Raw genomic sequence first — 14,886 nt, 5'->3', positions numbered from 1 at the left:
TCCTCTTAATACCTTTGACTACTGTCTCTCAGACACCTGAAGATTTTTAGAAATTACTAGAACCATTCAGAACTGAATCCCTTGTGCCAGAGGGATACAAGGCCAATCCAAAAGACTGTACCTGTAGTTTTTTCCCTTCACTCTTTAGGGATACATTCCTGCTTTCCAAGGTCACTTCCCTTTAGGTGATACTCTTCAGCTCGCATTGGTTTGATTTGAAATGTTTTCTTTAAACTACTGTGTCTTTTTGCAGTATGAAGTCTTCGTTTCTGGGTTTTCATTCTGTACATCCAAGTTTTTAGTTCGCCCTGTATGAAGGAACCCTAAGCCTAACCACCCACCTCTCCCCGCAGTCTCCTTCACAGCTGCCAGTGATTATGGCACTTCTGGGCTCTTTTCACCTCAAAGGACCAGTCACCTAGTGACAGACCTCTCCAAAAAATGCTTTGCAATTCTTTCAGTAAACATAGCACTATTATTAGAGATGGGGAATTTCTTCCCTGTGAGAGTGACGGAGCACTGGACCAGGTTGCCCAGAGAGGTTGTGGAGTCTCCTTCTCTGCAGATCTTCAAGGCCTGCCTGGATGCAACCCTGTCTAACATGCTCTAGGTGACCCTGCTTGAGCAGGGAGTTTGGACTAGATGATCTCCGGAGGTCCCTTCCAACCTTACTGATTCTATGATTCTATGATTCTATTACTTGTCAGGCTCTAGTCCCCCAGCTGTCTTTTTAGCTGCCTCGCCTCGGAAAAAAAAAATGATTTCTCTGAGTGCTCCTTCTGTATCCATTATCTGTAGGTAAAATCCATCTGTCTCATCCTCTGGCATCTGTATTTGAAACACTTAGCCTTACTTACCATTAGCTAACTCATTCTTTTCTGCCAGGACCCTCTTCCTGGAGCAGTAATTGGGATTTCTCCGTCAGAGATCACATCTTTCAGTCTCTTCACTCGGTACTTCATTCATCAGTCTTTCAACAGCCAGAGGTTCTGGTGCGAATTCAGAGTCTGTTCCAGCGTCATGATTTTTCTCTTCTTCCAAATACTGTTCCTGGCATGCCAGGCGTTAAAAGTTTTCATGACATAATCACACCTGGTCTGTATCTGGTTTCTGCGCAGTGTCCTCTCTCCACTCCATGGCTGGTTCAGTCCTGACAGATCTGCTATTTCAGCAGCCATCTTATACCACCTGCTCTGCGTTTCTGAGTCTCCCCAGCACATCTTTACTACTGAAGGCATTATTTTACTAATGTGAGCCATTCATAAGGGTAAGGAAAATGAAGTAACAGTGAACACTGCCAATATGCTTTTCCAGGACTGGGCTCTCAGTTGTGATTTTTTATATTTTTTAATTGATAAATTCTAAACCAGTGCCAAAAAAACAGGATGCAGTACCATGGTATCACCACGACGAGGCATGTGATGCTTTTTTTTTTTTACAAAGAGCTGAGGCAAACCCTCTTTATGCTATGCAGTATTTCTTTCACTTTTGGTCCATGGTGAATTTTTCCAGGTTCTGTTCAAAAGTAAAGATGTTTAGAGAAGGTTCTTTTCTTTGACATGCCATCTCCACTATTACAAGAAATGGTTACAATGATTTCCAATTTTCCTTTTCCAAAAGGAAATAGACATTACACTATTTCTGTTGTGCACTTTCAACTACTCAGCTGCATCCTTCTGAAAACTCACAATCCTAAAAAGGTGAAAATTACTTCCATTTTGTTTTCAACTATTCATTTTTTTCACAATGTGAAAACATTTTGATAAAACAAAGGTATCCCTACAGCTGTGTTGGGCCTGCAGGAGGAATTCTTCAATGACATTTGCTAGCGCAAGCTCCTATATAAATATTAATCACTAGGACATTCAAATACTACCCTGTGATGGCTTTTAAGCTGTTGGGTATTTTTCTCTTCAGTGTATGAAGAGAATTCATGTCATTGCTCAAAGACGTTACTGGCCCAGAGAAATTCTGCTTCATGTTTAGACAGTCCAGTCCTGTCCAAGGGTGCTGAATAAGTAGGACTGCAGTAAAAACTACTGACATGCAGAAGCTCTACTTAGAATGAAAAAGGATTGTGAAAGAAAATTCCGTGTGTTGGACAATAGAGCTATTTCACAAACTGTATGAGAGGCAATTTTTTTGCATCTTGATTTTTAACTGAGWCTTAACAATTTAATTAAATGATGCATTCAAGTATCTTCTATTTGGTTACCTTCAGTACATAGTACATGCATTAACATAAGTAGGAGATAAGATTTAAAAATTACATTTTTCAGAGGTAGGATGGGTAGGGTTTCTTTGGTGGATCTGCGCGAAGTCTGTGTGGGCCTCAGTTTGATGCAATTAATAGTAGAGAAGTTTGTGTTACCCCTCTCAGAGCATTCACCCTCCTTCAGAAAATCCCAGGCCTTCTCCTTCCCCCCAGGCAGTTCTTGACTTACGTGGGACCAGTGACTGTTTCCGTGTACTGCCCCTCTGAGAGGAATGAAGAAGTTAAATTTCCTAATTTCACTGGAAGCTGCGTGACTGCAGCCAGCTTCTTCCCCGCAAGCCAATGTACTGGTGTGGGTGGTCACAGCCCCGCACCAGCTTCCTGGACCTGGTGCTTGTCTCTCTAGCTCATCAGTCATACCAAGTCCCTCTCTCTTATCTGCTTCAGCATCCGCTCCATTCACATCTTCCGTACTGGAGCAAGCAAGCCCTTGGGATCCTGGAGGTCCTTCTGCTCTTTAGACTCTTTTTATGTGCTCTCTTCTGAGGGTTACAAGGTAAATGTGATGCACTTTATCATTTTCCCCAGCTGTTGTTTCTGGGTTCCTGCTGTGGGAAATGCTTTCTGTATATTCCCAAAGGAGCAGAGAGATTTTGCTTGGAAAAATAATTTCAGAGACAATTCAAGCTTGAAAATTTGGCCCTTTGTTTGAAGATAACTGTTTTAGATACTCAGATGCATCTTACCCCCAAATAGTAGGGAGGGAGTATTATTCTGCTTGTGATTTGAGTGCCAGTGCACGACACTAGCTCTAAAAGCAAAAATGGAGATCAAAATATGTTTTGCTTTCACCTACAAAAATACATCTAACTACTGATCTACCAAATTGATAAAGTGGCTGTGAAGGCCTGAATGACAAATCATAGTACCATCTTGCTATAATGTAAGATATACAGAAAATAATAAAACATTATATGTTACTCTCAAGAAGGATATTTTAACTCATGTTTGCACAGAAGAGTTAATCCTGTTTTATCAGAAGCAATTTTATGTTATTTCTGGTAAAACAGCAATGGAGTCAATGCACTGTACTAAAATAGTAACTGATTAATTCAGTGTGAATGTTTAATTCAAAACCAGAAACAGCAGAAGCTGATTGTTACTGTAAATTTAATAATAATAAAGTGTGGGACAATGAATCATTATTAATCTCAACTACAATTTTAGAGTTTTTCTCAACACCATCTCCTTGCTTTGTCCTTCCCAGTCAACTCCTTTCCTTTATAAAAAGCTCAACTGCATCCTAAAGCCATTTTAAACTCTTGTGTTTTATTGCCTTGGGACTTTATAGCATAGCTCCTTCACTTACTTTGTCCCCCCAAATTAAATTTCCAGCGGAGCAGATCCTCAGCCAGCCCAGGCTTGCAGAGCTTTATCCACAATCACTGTCCTTCACTCATCCAGATGATCCATCCCCCTCTTATTAAACACTCCTTGTTCCCCCATCCCCCAGGCAGATTGCTTGCACGTTGCTGGCAGGGTTCCCATATCATCTGTTCATTCACTAATAAAACTATTCAGCATTTATTGGGCCAGTCTGGCTCTCTGTGCATTCAGCAGCAAAGCAGCTATTGATTGCATGATGGGGAAGCAGAATCAAGCTGTATAAAGTAGCATTACTTTGTATTCTGAAAGCCCTGCGCAAACGACAAGGCAGTTAATTCACTAATGGTTTATGTGCATGTTGSTTGTGTCATAAAGAAAAGAAAAGGTTTCAACGCTGTGGGGTTTTTCTTCAAGTGATCATTATTTGGAAGATTAAGAGTCACATCGTCAAGGGCAAGTCTTGTGTTATGCTCCAGCAATGACACACCTTAGTAACAGTGAGGCACGGTGCCAAAGAGCTCACTCTTAAGGGCGATAAGATTATACAGCCTTTATTGCCTTATTACATACATTAAATAAAATTGTCAAGTAAAAACATAGTATAAAGGATGAAGTTTTTCCAACAGAAAACACCTGCATGGTGTCACACCAGCTAACATCATTAACACTCTTGTTTTCCATGAATGAGAGTGCAGCACCAGACCCATTGTACTTTAAATGAAATTGTACTCTAAAAGGGTAACAAAATTATAAAGGTAAACCATATATGCCTTAAAGAACAGAAAAGAATCATTGACGTAATTGAGTTTAAATCAGTTTTAAGACTTAACATTTCCAAGAGTGTTACTGTGGGACTGTATGCTTCCCAAAGTCTCTCATAGTATTTCTTCAAAGATAGCAGGCATTAAAATAACACAAAGTGGCTTTAAAAAATGAAAGGACACTTGACATTTTGCAATATGTGTTTTATTTTGTTTTTTGAATGGTGGTGCTTTTAAAAATTTACCTAACAAAAAAAAGAGGATATTATTATAGCATTCCAGTTTGTAGTTCAGAATATAACTTCCAAAGTAACAAAATTCATAACTACAGATGTAACTTGCAGCCAAAGAATGACATACATAAAAACAGATACAAGCAAGTATGTCAATCTCATTATCTATGATTCATAAATATCTACTACAAAGATACAACCTGAGCTATATTGCTTCATACTGTATAAAAAGAGAAGAGCATTAGAAGTCAAGGAAGCTGTGTGTGGAGACTTATTTCCTCCCCAACCAAATTACTTCTTCCTGAAATATGCATGATAAAAATACTCATTTCCCTTGGCTCATATTTTGGACCATGTCTGCTCTCACTGCAATAACAAAGTCTTATGGATTTAACATCTACACTTATATAGGCTGTGAATCCTGAGAAGATTTACGTGCGTGGCTAATTTAATGCACAGACTAGCCCTAGTTACTTCAATTTTGCATGTGGAACAGTAATGAAATAGAGCACTTGTTTCTGTGGCTATTATTTTTGAGTAACCATAGCTTTCAGTTTTGCAAAAATTACTTTTTACTATAGCAGCACTTCTCTGAATACCAATACTTGTATCCAAATGTATTTATAGGCTTGATGTGGTTCCCTAATAAAAGTAAATAGAATTGAGATGCAGTACCGTTCCAGGTAGGAATCTTTGGGAATTTCTAGCACATGGGCCAGGAGACCTGTGGCGTTTGTATTGCCTGGGGATTCTTTTCCCCTCTAAAGCCTGGGCTCTTCTCTTCTCCTCTATGGTAAACCCCTTCCCTCTTCCAGTACCTTGTCCCCCTCTGCGGTGCTCCATGCCATACTGGCCCTGCTGCTGCATGTCTCTCATTTCATTCTGCACTGGGCCCTCGTAGCCCTCGATTTCTTGCTTCCCCCTCTTCTTGCATGACTGAGAGGAAAGGTGTGCTGGATGCGGAGTGAGCACGGTGGAGCCAGGTGACCTGGTTTTGCCTGGATCGGCTCTGCAAAAGCATCTGATGTGGCTGCACGTGCAGAGCCATGCGTGGTGAGGGGAGTTGAGGGCTAGAAGTACTGCAGAACGGAGTAGGTGTAGTTACAGCCTCTGGAGGAGAGAAGCCAGCCCCAGGTGTGCCTGTGAACCCCATGGCACTGTGTTACACTTCCCAGCTGTCAGGTGAAGTACTTCATTCCCTGCTTTGTACAATCGAGATCTAGACTTTGAAAGATGCAAGTTTAGCGCCCAGCTTTGATGAGGGACGGTTTTTGTTACAGCACAGGGAGTCCAAGCTTTCTGCACATGGTAAAGGAGCATTTGTGGTACGAGCAACCAGAAATGGTGAGGAACGTCTGTTTTACTGCATTTCTGCAACATGTAGGATAGCAAAAGATTACTTTCTCTATCTGGACTTCCTTTGTTAACCCTTATACACGAACTTCTGCAAATTGCAGGATTTTCTAAATTATAAAGGCGGAAGCAGCCTATATTGATGAATATGAATATAATAAATTACTCTGAATACAACAAAAGCTTGCTTCATGTGAGCCCTTAATCCCTTTAGGCATGCTTTGGTCACACCAGATCATCACCTGGTGGAAGCAATAGCGCTCCTCTGACTTAACGGCAGAGAAACACGTCTCTTCAGCTAAAAATCTGTTACACTGACTTTTAGCGCCAATGTCAAGCTACACTGTGTATACATTTGTGTTTCCATATAAAGTTGTATTCTTTTGGCTGTTGAAAGTAACTGAGAATTGGAGAGAGTAAGGTCTTCTGAAACACCTTCTTTCATATGTTTACATGCTACCTTTAATCACATTTATGGGGCAGTATCAGTCCTTCAGTTAAAGCTCTGTGAATTTCAGTGATGCAGTGAGATGAGGGCTCTATGCTGCCAAAGGCTGTCTTAGCCGATCACAATATTTAATTTGGAAATTATTTCTATTATGGAAACTTCTTTCATTGACCTTTTCACTCCAGGCTCTTCAGACCTACCAGACTGATCCTGCCATGAGAAAGATGCTAACTCAGCTGTATTTCTATATCATGCCTGTATTTAATGTGGATGGATATCACTTTAGCTGGACAAATGTAAGTAGTATCAGTAGTATTCCTCAAAAATTCTTTCAGACAGAAAAGACTGAATGGTTATTATAGAATTCAAAATTATCTTTCCATATAATCTGGTCCATCACTTTGTGTCACACAAAATAGAAGTAAGTGAATTCAGTTAAAATATTGTACCAAATGTGTTTACTGGAGTGCTTTGTTACATGAACAAACAGATTTTGCTAAATATAGTAAAATATTACTATTTTAAAAACTATTTTAAAATTATGATTAGGATCGATTTTGGAGAAAAACAAGATCAAAGAACTCAAGGTTTCGCTGTCATGGCGTTGACGCTAATCGCAACTGGAAAGTGAAATGGTGCGGTAAGTCTGGAAATACCCTGGTCCTCCAGGTCAGATTACCCTGTATTTAATTATCCAACACACTGAGTGCTTAGTGTTCCCTTTTCCATAGGTAAAATTGAAGCTACTTTCCCCATAATGCTACAAGCCAGGCTTCAAGTCGTCCTCCAAGCTTCTAAAAAAGAAACCAAATGCCCTGAACTTAGCAATGTCACCTCTCATCACATTTTAAAGCTTTCCTGGGAAGTGTGGCCAAAGTGAAGACTAGTCAAGTAAAAATTGCACAGAAGCTGTTCTGCATTTCTGGAATCCTGCAGATCATTTGAAGCACATTTCAGAATTCACCTGACTACAACTTTAAGAAACATTTAAAACTTTCTTTTTTTTTTTTAATTCATTACTTCTCTGAAATGGTGTTGGCTTTGGAAACTTCAGGTTTGTTTTTCAGCCTTGTAGAGAAGTGTCAGAGAATATTTTAAGGCCATTATTATTAGAGATTTAATAAAGAAAAAATTATGCTTTTAAATGGGTGGAGATGAGGTTTTAAACCCCTGGTACTTCTGTAAATACTTATCATGGAAGTTGACCTCAATTTTGTGTAGGCAGAATGCAGCAGTGGTGAAATACTAGCAGAAGCTAGCAAAAGATCCCTTAAATAAAAAAAGGCATTTTATTAATTCTTACAGCAATACTGTACAACTCTCACACAGGAGTAGCTTCTGGTGTAGTAACAAGCATTTCATTGTGAAATTATTCCTTATATTCCTGGCTATTACTAGCTTATATTCCTAGTTCTTCTGCTGCCCTGCTCTCCAGTCTTGAGCAAGTTCCTTCACCCCTCTGCGCAGCTGTTTTCTCCTTCGGTGTCTCTCTGCCTTGTTTGCTTACATTATAAACCTATAAAGGCAGAAATTGTGTTTGCACAGTGCTAGTGCAACAGCCCTCCCTTCTGCCCATCCCTCTCCCGTTGGAAATCTTTGAGTTTTTTGGTTCAAAAAGCTCCAAAAAAAGTAGTTTTTGCAAAATGTTAAGGATAAAAGTAAGTGTGAATAATCTGCCTGGAGTGATTATAAATGAGATGGGAGAAACACACACAAAAAAACCTCAAAACAGTAAGGACCTATAACATACGCTTCCAGTTTTTATCAACTCACAGTAAAGAGATACAGAAGCAGTTAAAGAAAGCCTATGTTTAAACAAGAATCCCTCCAATACAGATGATGATAGTTCTGGGGTTGCTGTCATGAACTCTGAGGCAATTTTATGTTGAGAAAATAATCTAAAACTGAAACAAAGTCCTGCATCCCTGTTACCGCCCTTTACTTAAGATTATAAATCAGAACTGCAGGTATTTTGAGCACATACATTTATTCTGTGGAAGATGGCCACTTGCTCCCCAGCCACTGTATTAAAACACAAATACTTTTTGCTCAGTCCTGAAAGGTGTTTTGGCATTTATGAGCAAAAAAATGTATTTTCTAGGCTGAGTGAAACTGCAGCAATGCACACGTACACACACACGCACGCACATCGTGTGTTGTGATACACTATTTGTTGCCTCTCTCTCCTGCACTAAATATGAAAGGCAAGTGTGAGAAATGGAAATTTATTCAAGGTTGCTCATCATCTCACCAAGCTCATGCTCTGCTTCTCAAACTGGGCCCCGGACTCCATCTCATTCTCTTTTAAAACGGAAATTCACAGAAGTTTGGTATTGTTGCCAGAGCATAAAGAGCTCTTTCATGGGTGCCTGGTGCTCAGAAGCTCCTCGCCCTGGGCCCCATGTTCTCATTAATCTGACACTAAATGAGGCAGAGGAGAATCTGGATCATATCACACTTTGAGGCTTGTATAATCACGATGCCTGTAAAATTTTATGCTGCACATGCTTGTAAAAAACCTTTTAATTCAGTTCGGTCATACTTACCTTTTGCGGACAAGGCTCGAACTTCACCGCGGGGCTTGCAGKCAGGTGTGCTGTGCCGGAGTCTGGCCCCAGCGAAGCAGCCGAGTGCTAGCTACAGCCGGCTATTTGGCAGAGATAATGCTGCGTCCCTTCTGCTTTCCTCCTTCCTTCCAATGTAGGACTTTGATGCGAGTTTTATGATGTTGCTTCTGCATACTCTAGGGACTGCAATAAAAGGGATGTATCACTGATTGTGGTGGCTTTCACTCTGCAGCCTTCTGTGCTCAAAATAGTGCACAGTAACTGCATACAGATCCAGGTGAATACTGATTGCAAGATCTCCAGGAGAGAGATGCTCCTTATAATATATGTACGTGCAGTAAGTAGAACAATAGTTTAATATTCAATAAATACCATTTTTTAAAGCAATAGTGAGACATTTAGAATTGACKAGATCATTTAATGAGACAAATTCAGTTAAGGGGCCAGCCTCCAAGGAAGCAGGGGAGGAAGTAAATTTTCCAACACATCCCCATCACACACTGAGGACAGTACCACATACTGGCAGGAGCAGAGGCTGCAAGGAAGTTTGAGGGTCGGGCTGTAGCTCATCCATACTCCCACAGTCTTGCTTCTGTACCAAAAAAACCCCTTGTTTTTACCAGTCTCTGCACACACTTTCTTTGTCCACTTGATATTATGAGGGACATTGGAAGATACTTGTCCTCCCTGAGGATGCTGYCAGGTACAAAAATAAGGCAGCATGTTGACTTCTGTAATTTCATTTTCTTCTCATGACTCTTAACTTTGACATTTCACAGGAGTTGATATTTACTGTGTCTTTCTTTTCTTTCTTGTATTACTTTAAAAGACCTTCCAGTATGATAACTGAGGATCTCCTTACATTATCTGTGAGCACCATGGAAACTCTGTCTCTTCACTCCCAGCCAGCTTCACTTAAGGAAAAGCATTAAGTAGAGCTGGGATTGTCATTGGCTCCCCACAATAGGCTGAACAGTGCAGAGCATCTTTTCTTCACCAAAATTCACTGAACTGAGTTGTTTTTTACTGTTGGGTCATTTTACATTTAGCTTGTAGCTTGCTCATTAACAGCAGTGTTTATTTTTATGATTCATGATGATACAACACTGTAACAGGAGATGAAGTAGCCACCCAAAAAGCAAGAACTCTTGARGGCTCTGTTAAATGGCTTTCCTTTAGCTATATTATCTATATTATCTGACAAACAGGGTACTCCTGGGATTTGGATGACTTGATGGCCATCTGTTCTGCAGGGAGCAGGCCATCTGCCCTCAATATAACTATTCCATATTCATTGCTATCAAAACACTGATACCTTTTAAAATCCCCACTGGTGGCCTCCTGTTTTCATATTATAAATGAAGCTACACTATGAAATTTTTTCACTCTCTGATATTTTTCTGGCATCAAGCTGATTGCCTAACCCTGTTATTGTTCATATTATTATGTACTACCACAGAACACTGCTCATTTCTTTTTATTTGAAGATGGGAGTAGTTACTCTACAGAGGAAAGCTAATAAAAGACTGCTTCTCTAAGTCCCTGATGGCACCAGAGAATATCACAACCAAACTAATATTACTCTGTAGGGCAGTGGAAAACAGGTGGCATTTTGAAATCAATGGATAAAAGATCACAATTGATTTGCATAAGTATTGTTCCTTTAAACCCAGTCCATAAGCAGTAAATGAGATGGTGGCTTAGATCCAGGATTGCTAAATGATAACGGAGCCACTGCCCCATCTCCTTTTCTGAGTTTCATCTTTCACTTCCTCATGGGATATTACATGTAGGTCTCTCTTCTGTAGCTTACTGCCACCTGAGCAGGTTGATGTGTTGAAAGAAATCCTCATAATTAAACTCCTGACCCAAGAGAAGAGAAAGTCCTGTTGCAACTCTAGATGATTTCTGTTTTAACTAACTGAGCAATCCTCCCATGCAGCTTGTTGTTTTTTTCCCGCATAGTTTACAAGACTAAAAATAGGCAGTAGTTATGGACTATTTTCATATTTTAAAGTAGTCTCTAAGGTAATGCATGATAAGATTACCTGCCTGCCCTCGTAACCACCACTGCAGTAGCTACAACATTAACATGCTCTTAAGAGCTAGACTTGTCTTTGCAGTGACTCGTGGAAGAGGTGTAGYGCTCTGATTTCAAACAGACCCCCCAAGAACCCTCAGCAGTTATAAYAAAACCTCCAGTTATAATAAAACCCTTCAGARGGTCATCATSAGTGGCGTGGAGTCTAGTTGGAGGCCTGTGGCTAGTGGCGTCCCCCAGGRCTCAGKACWGGGTCCYRTCCTGTTCAACTTCTTCATCAATGACCTGGATGAGGGGACAGAGTGCCTCCTCAGCAAGTTTGCTGATGATACCAAGCTGGGAGGAGTGGCTGACACACCWGAGGGCTGTGCTGCCATTCAGAGAGACCTGGACAGGCTGGAGAGCTGGGCGGAGAGGAACCTCCTGAGGTTTAACAAGGGCAAGTGCAGRGTCCTGCACCTAGGGAGGAATAACCCTAGGCACCAGTACAAGCTGGGGGCTGACCTTCTGGAGAGCAGCTCTGCAGCGAAGGACCTGAGAGTGCTGGTGGATGACAAGTTGACCATGAGCCAGCAATGTGCCCTTGTGGCCAAGAAGGCCAATGGTATCCCAGGGTGCATTGGGAAGAGTGTTGCCAGCAGGTYGAGGGAGGTGATCCTGCCCCTCTACTCAGCCCTGGGGAGGCCTCATCTCAAGTACTGTGTCCAGTTCTGGGCTCCCCAGGACAACAGAGACATGGAGCTACTGGAGAGAGTCCAGCGTAGGGCTACAAAGATGATCAGAGGGCTGGAGCACCTGCCCTGTGAGGAATGGCTGCGAGAGCTGGGCCTCTGCAGCCTGGGAAAGAGAAGACTGAGGGGGCATCTTATCAATGTGTACAAGTACCTGAAGGGAGGGTGTCAACGGGACGGGGACAAACTCTTTTCMGTTGTCCCRTGTGACAGGACAAGAGGCAAAGGGCAGAAATTGAAGCACAGGAAGTTCCGCCTGACCGTGACGGGGAATTTCTTCCCTGTGAGAGTGACGGAGCACTGGCACAGGTTGCCCAGAGAGGTTGTGGAGTCTCCTTCTCTGGAGCTCTTCAAGGCCCGCCTGGATGCAACCCTGTCTAACATGCTGTAGGTGACCCTGCTGAGCAGGGAGGTTGGACTAGATGATCTCCAGAGGTCCCTTCCAACCTTACTGATTCTATGATTTAATGATTCCATGCTGGAATGCCATCAAAAAAAAAAAAAAAAGAAAAAAGAAAAGAAAAAAGAAAGGTCCCTTTTATGGAAAGTTGGAGAGGAAAATATAGCGAAGTCAAGCTGTGCTTTATCTGGTGGGTTAAAAACATTCCCTGAAGAGGCCTGCCTGTAGCTGGCCAGTTGGCAACTAGGTGTGTCTATTAGATGAATGAGCAGATTGCTGCAGTGAGGTCCCACTGGCTCATACTCATCAATGGAAAAAAAAGCAATTGGTTTATTGCTTTTCATGCTTTTGCACGCAGACCCACACAGGTTGAGACGGACTTTGACCCTTACAGATTCTCTGTGATAGCTCACCTCAGCTTTCTCTTTCAATCTGTAGATGAGGGTGCTTCAGTTCACCCATGCGACGACACCTACTGTGGGCCCTTTCCTGAGTCTGAACCTGAAGTAAAGGCTGCTGCTCATTTTCTTCGCAAACATCGCAAACAAATAAAAGCCTATTTGTCCTTCCATGCCTATGCACAGATGCTGCTATACCCTTACTCTTACAAGTATGCAACTATTCCAAACTTCAGCTGTGTGGTAAGTATATTAGCACTTGGGAGAATATACACCTCTATTTTTTATTTTTAATACACTCTGTTTTGAGAGGAGACTGTTTTCTCTGATGCTTTGCATACATTTAATACAGAGTAGTATTTATTCTGCATCCACTTAAAATTTCATTTCTGGTTACATAACTGTCACTCCAAGTGAATCAGCAGTAATTTGATTAAATTAGCCTTCCGTCCATCCGTCACTGTAAATTATTTCATAGGATAAGTTCTTGAGTTTTAATTATAGTATTTTATGTAATTAACATAAATAACATAATAATGGGGATTATGTAGTTAAGTCCTTGGGCATCTAGCTGAAATTCTGTCCCTTYGTGCTCAGAACTTCCCCCTAAATACTAGAAGCACAAAAATCTTCAATTTTATGAACAAAACAAAAATGAAATGGTTTATTTATCAGTTGGTAGTAGCTTTCTCTGAAAGTAACGTTCCTATTGCTTTATGTATCATCCTGCTCAGATGTAGTTTTTTTGCCCTTTTGAGCCAAGCAATTAACATCAGATGTTTTGAAGATTTTGTCTATTAGAAGAATAAATAGGCTTTTTTGATGTAAGCCTATCTGTTTACCAGGAATATGCACATTTCATATATTCCATGCTCATTCAAAAGCAGGAGAGCTATTTCCTCTGCTCACAGTTTGAGTTCTGTTGTCAGTCAGCATCATAAAACCCTCCTTTTAACCTGTTCTCTTAGGGAAATGTTTCTCAAGCTTCACTTTCTCTCTGCTCCTGCGCCCAGACACACATTGCACCAAGCAGTAGCATGCCACTTTCTTGGCCCTCAGTCCCCGTCCAAAATTTCTGTGTCCCATTTTGGCCTTGAAAATTGCAGTGACTCTTAACTTCCTAGTTTCAGCTGATTTACTCAAAAAGGAGCTTAACTGCATCTTAGGTTTATCCCAGGCGGAATAAATGATGTTGTTAGTCCCTGGAGCTTCACTGCAGTTTCACTCAGCTGTCATCTCAGGAGGCCAAACAGCCACCAGTGCACTACCTGAGCTCTCTTTGTTGGTTTATTTCTGTTAAAACRCTTAATTTCACCAGCTGCTAAAAATGTCCTGCCTGATGTCATTCTTGGGGAATAGAGCAAACCAGAAGTCAACAAAGCCAGCAGAGCAGCTAAATATCGTGAGGCTTGTGGAGGCTGACAACACAGTGCTGCACTGTCCGTAACTTGTGCCGTTCAGCGCATCCTCACAGCAAATAAAGCCATGAACTCGCTACTTACTCTCCCTCCTTCACACTCTTTTGGAGAGGTGACAAAGGGATTAAAGAGCTCCCCAAGCGATCTACTGAGTACTATTCGCACACAAAAAAAGAAAAAAGAAAAAAAAAAGAAAAAAAAAGTAGATTGAGGATTTGAAACCAGAGGACCTCACTTCTTTGAAGACCAGCAGGTGCAAGCGTATTTTGTAAAACTGGCAAGACAGCAAAAGAAAAAGGCAGGATGTTGGGAAGAATCAGCAACTCCTCTGYGGGAAGATGATTGTTGATATCTCTRTGAAAATATCCAGAGTAATGTAAGACAACACTGTGTCAGCAAATTCATTCTGTGAAAGAAGGAATCTCAAATTGAGGGTTTTCACCCATACCGGTAAATTTTTAATCCATGTTGCTCTTGTAGCTTGAGAGTTATTTCCATTCTGAGATGGGGGAGGGAACTGCCCTCAGCACACACACACTACTTTCCATCSAAAGCTTTTCGACAAAAGTAATTTGGCTTTTGATGAGTGGTAGGTGTTCCTTGCTTTTGTAAAACCTTGGATCTCTCAGTCAGCATCAGAAGGAGTAGAGCAGAGACCTAAAGCAACRAAGAAAGACAACAGCCCTGGACAAATGAAAATCAAATCCCAATTCTAAATATTCTGCTGATGTTTTGGACTTTACACTTCTTTTCTTTGCAGTGGGAAAAAAAGAGCAGGGATGCTGGAATAAAAAAAATGAAGTAATTTCCTGTTGTTAAGAAAGCACAGTTTGGGAGTTAGAGTGAAAATGAATGGAATACTGTTGCTTATTTACTTCTGCAGTTTAATACCTGCTTGCAGCCAAATGCTCCATCACCTGGTGGTGCCTAAATGT

The 14,886-nt window shown here is 41.1% G+C and overlaps 1 protein-coding gene across 2 annotated transcripts in view; it reads left to right on the top strand.

The window, feature by feature from the left end:
* CPA6 (carboxypeptidase A6) overlaps positions 1-14,886 on the top strand; it is an 86,253-nt gene that overhangs the window by 65,496 nt on the left and 5,871 nt on the right. For both annotated transcript variants that reach the window (XM_085306782.1, XM_085306780.1), the window contains 3 exons: positions 6,582-6,692; positions 6,946-7,036; positions 12,574-12,776. In XM_085306782.1, the coding sequence (XP_085162908.1) occupies positions 6,582-6,692; positions 6,946-7,036; positions 12,574-12,776 (405 nt within the window). The remainder of the gene's footprint in view (positions 1-6,581; positions 6,693-6,945; positions 7,037-12,573; positions 12,777-14,886) is intronic.

Source organism: Rhea americana, unplaced genomic scaffold (assembly GCF_003343005.1).
Source record: "Rhea americana isolate MKP2758 unplaced genomic scaffold, rheAme1 scaffold_247, whole genome shotgun sequence".
Classification (NCBI taxonomy): Eukaryota; Metazoa; Chordata; class Aves; order Rheiformes; family Rheidae; genus Rhea; species Rhea americana.
Note: the sequence above shows the minus strand (reverse complement) of the source record. Positions and strands in the feature narration are given on the sequence as shown.